The 2,402-nt window shown below is 36.4% G+C and overlaps 1 protein-coding gene across 1 annotated transcript; it reads right to left on the bottom strand.

Moving 5' to 3' along the window:
• Positions 1-364: 364 nt before the first annotated feature.
• On the bottom strand, positions 365-1,825 carry rpl31 (ribosomal protein L31). The gene is made up of 5 exons (XM_077572834.1): positions 1,694-1,825; positions 1,176-1,279; positions 898-1,023; positions 523-635; positions 365-445 (listed from the first exon to the last, which is right to left on the bottom strand). The coding sequence occupies exons 2-5, from the start codon at positions 1,277-1,279 to the stop codon at positions 414-416; spliced, it is 375 nt and encodes a 124-aa protein (XP_077428960.1). The 5' UTR covers positions 1,694-1,825; the 3' UTR covers positions 365-413.
• Positions 1,826-2,402: the final 577 nt, after the last annotated feature.

The following is a 2,402-nucleotide window of genomic DNA, read 5'->3' as shown; positions in this document are numbered from 1 at the left end:
TTTGTACCTAATATTGTTAAGCAATATTTTACACCTTACACTCTAAAAAGACAATTATTGAACCAATTCAATATTACAAATTGAATTGTTGACCAACTAAAAAAAAAATGCTTCAGTTCATTACAGGGTTGAATTAGGTTAGTCCAAAGTGAATATTAAGTTGAATTATGAATTCATTAAACTTAATACTTTGGATTGGAGTCACTTTGGATTTACTTAATTCAGGTAACTATATTAAGTTGAAAGAACCGAATGAGAATGAATTAATTCAAGTTGTAATTAAATTGGTTCGACAATTCTTTTTAAAGTGTACAAAACTGAGATAATTTTAAAGATTTAAGCGCAAAAGAAAACAAAGGTCATGTAGCTCGAACAAGAACTCCTTTTATTGGAGGTTTACTCCACTCTCACATTTAATTTTCGTCAACATTGACTGTCTGCAGACCTGTAGGAGAAAAAAGCATGGCGGTCAACTCAACTGTTAAGCCAAACTACAGGTGAATGAGCCAAAGGCGTGCTCACCTTTGCATGTTGTGACAGGTACATATGTCACCAACGTGTATAGTTTATTAGGGGAATCCTCGTCTTCGTTCCTTTTTCTTGACAGGCGAACACGCAGTCTGTATGGAACGTTCCTGTACAAACAAATGATGGTTACAAATTATGTTCTACTAGAACTATGGCCAGGAGGTTCTCTGCTGTAAACAATTCCCATAAAGCATTTTACATGATGTGATAAGTATACCATATAACAAGAACGGAGACAACTACAATGACACCAAGTAATCAAGTGTTCTGTTTCCCTTGTCGAAAAGTTATTTTTTACCAATTGAATTATATGTTGTGGAAACAATAGAGAACTTTCAGTTCCAGGCTTAACACTACAAAATGTCTTACCGGACCCCCTTGCTCCATACTGCCTTGTTAAGGCGCGTGTCAATGCGGACATCAGGGGTACCCATCTCCTTCACCGCAAACTTGCGGATTTCTTTGATGGCACGGGGAGCCCTTCTTTTGAACCCCCTAAAAAAAAGACAAGTACTCCATCAGTTTAAGGACATGGGGGATCACTGGCAAAAGTAGAGTAGTCCTTTATGCTTAAACATATTTGTGGCACGCATGTACTTATGCCAATGTGCATGTCTGTCGTTAGTATTTTCATATGTTACACTCACACTCCATGGATACGCTTGTGGATATTGATGGTGTACTCTCTGGTCACCACCTCGTTTATGGCCGAACGTCCTTTCTTCTTTTCACCTTTCTTGTTCGGGGCCATCTATTGATAATTACACGAACATTTGAAACCAAGTTGCCACGACGTTTGCTTAGCATTTGTAATCATTTTTTTAGAAGTGGCAAGGGACGCTTGTTTAAAGAAGCCAAAGACCACTGCGAGGTAAAACTACGTGCAGCATTAACGTTTTAGAAGGAAAAACAAACGTTTAAGGTAAGTAAACATACAACAGCACCACATCAAACTAATACATATCGCACAAGCACTCGGTCAATCCACCGCCACCGTTCATCGCTTTAAATGCTCTATTAACAAACTGTACGAAACCAATTCCATCTCCGTAACGCCGGGCGCTACTTGTGTACACTTTTATTACTTGCGTATCTACATTCTTGTGTTTTAAACGCAGGATGGCCATAGATTACTGAAATGTATTTTTGCGAAAAACATACTCACTTTAGCTGACTGCTGAGGCGGAAGTTGGAAGGACGGTACTAAAGGCGAGCATTGTGGGTAAAGGAAACAAGTCCGTCTTTGTAAGATGTTCGTGAGGAAACATGTAGACGAGTTAATGCCTGCTTAAAAAAAGGACGGGAAAAAAGAAAACTTAATTTATTTTTATAGTCAGCATTCAGCAACGTGAGCTTTTTTTTTGTAGAAGCCGAGTTTCCAACTTCTATAACAGACAACATAACAATGATAATAATCGGTTAATTCAGTCAATCTAATCTTTATGCAAAACAACATGTAACAGCAACGTGCGCTTTTTTTTGTAGAAGCCGAGTTTCCAACTTCTATAACAGACAACATAATGTTAATAATCGGTTAATTCAGTCAATCTAATCATTATGCAAAACAACATGTAAATATCAACAACAAAAATAAATTTTAAACTACAATGACTATTAGATTTAAAAAATCATCAGAAAACATTTTTGAAAGCCTTTATCTTATACTGTGTACAAATTAAGTAATATGAATATATAGTAATAGAAGTGGAAAAAGCATAGGAAAAAAACAAATTAAGAGTTAAGAATGAACTAACACTACATGAAGCAGCCTATAAATTTGAACACACTTTGTGTGTGTGCCACAGTGAGCATGACGAAAACAAAGAACATAGAATAATAGCAATCTTAAAGTTTTCACACCTATTATCCAGCGA

This window comes from Vanacampus margaritifer, chromosome 1 (assembly GCF_051991255.1).
Source record: "Vanacampus margaritifer isolate UIUO_Vmar chromosome 1, RoL_Vmar_1.0, whole genome shotgun sequence".
Taxonomy (NCBI): domain Eukaryota; kingdom Metazoa; phylum Chordata; class Actinopteri; order Syngnathiformes; family Syngnathidae; genus Vanacampus; species Vanacampus margaritifer.
This window is presented reverse-complemented; position numbering and strand designations above follow the sequence as displayed.

Excerpts from the sequence above, each read along its gene's own strand:
- rpl31 (XM_077572834.1), bottom strand. The coding sequence starts at position 1,279 with ATGGCCCCGAACAAGAAAGGTGAAAAGAAGAAAGGACGTTCGGCCATA. Across the intron at positions 1,024-1,175 it reads CACAAGCGTATCCATGGAGT|GGGGTTCAAAAGAAGGGCTC; the intron begins GTGAGTGTAACA and ends TCTTTTTTTTAG. Across the intron at positions 636-897 it reads GTATGGAGCAAGGGGGTCCG|GAACGTTCCATACAGACTGC; the intron begins GTAAGACATTTT and ends TTGTTTGTACAG.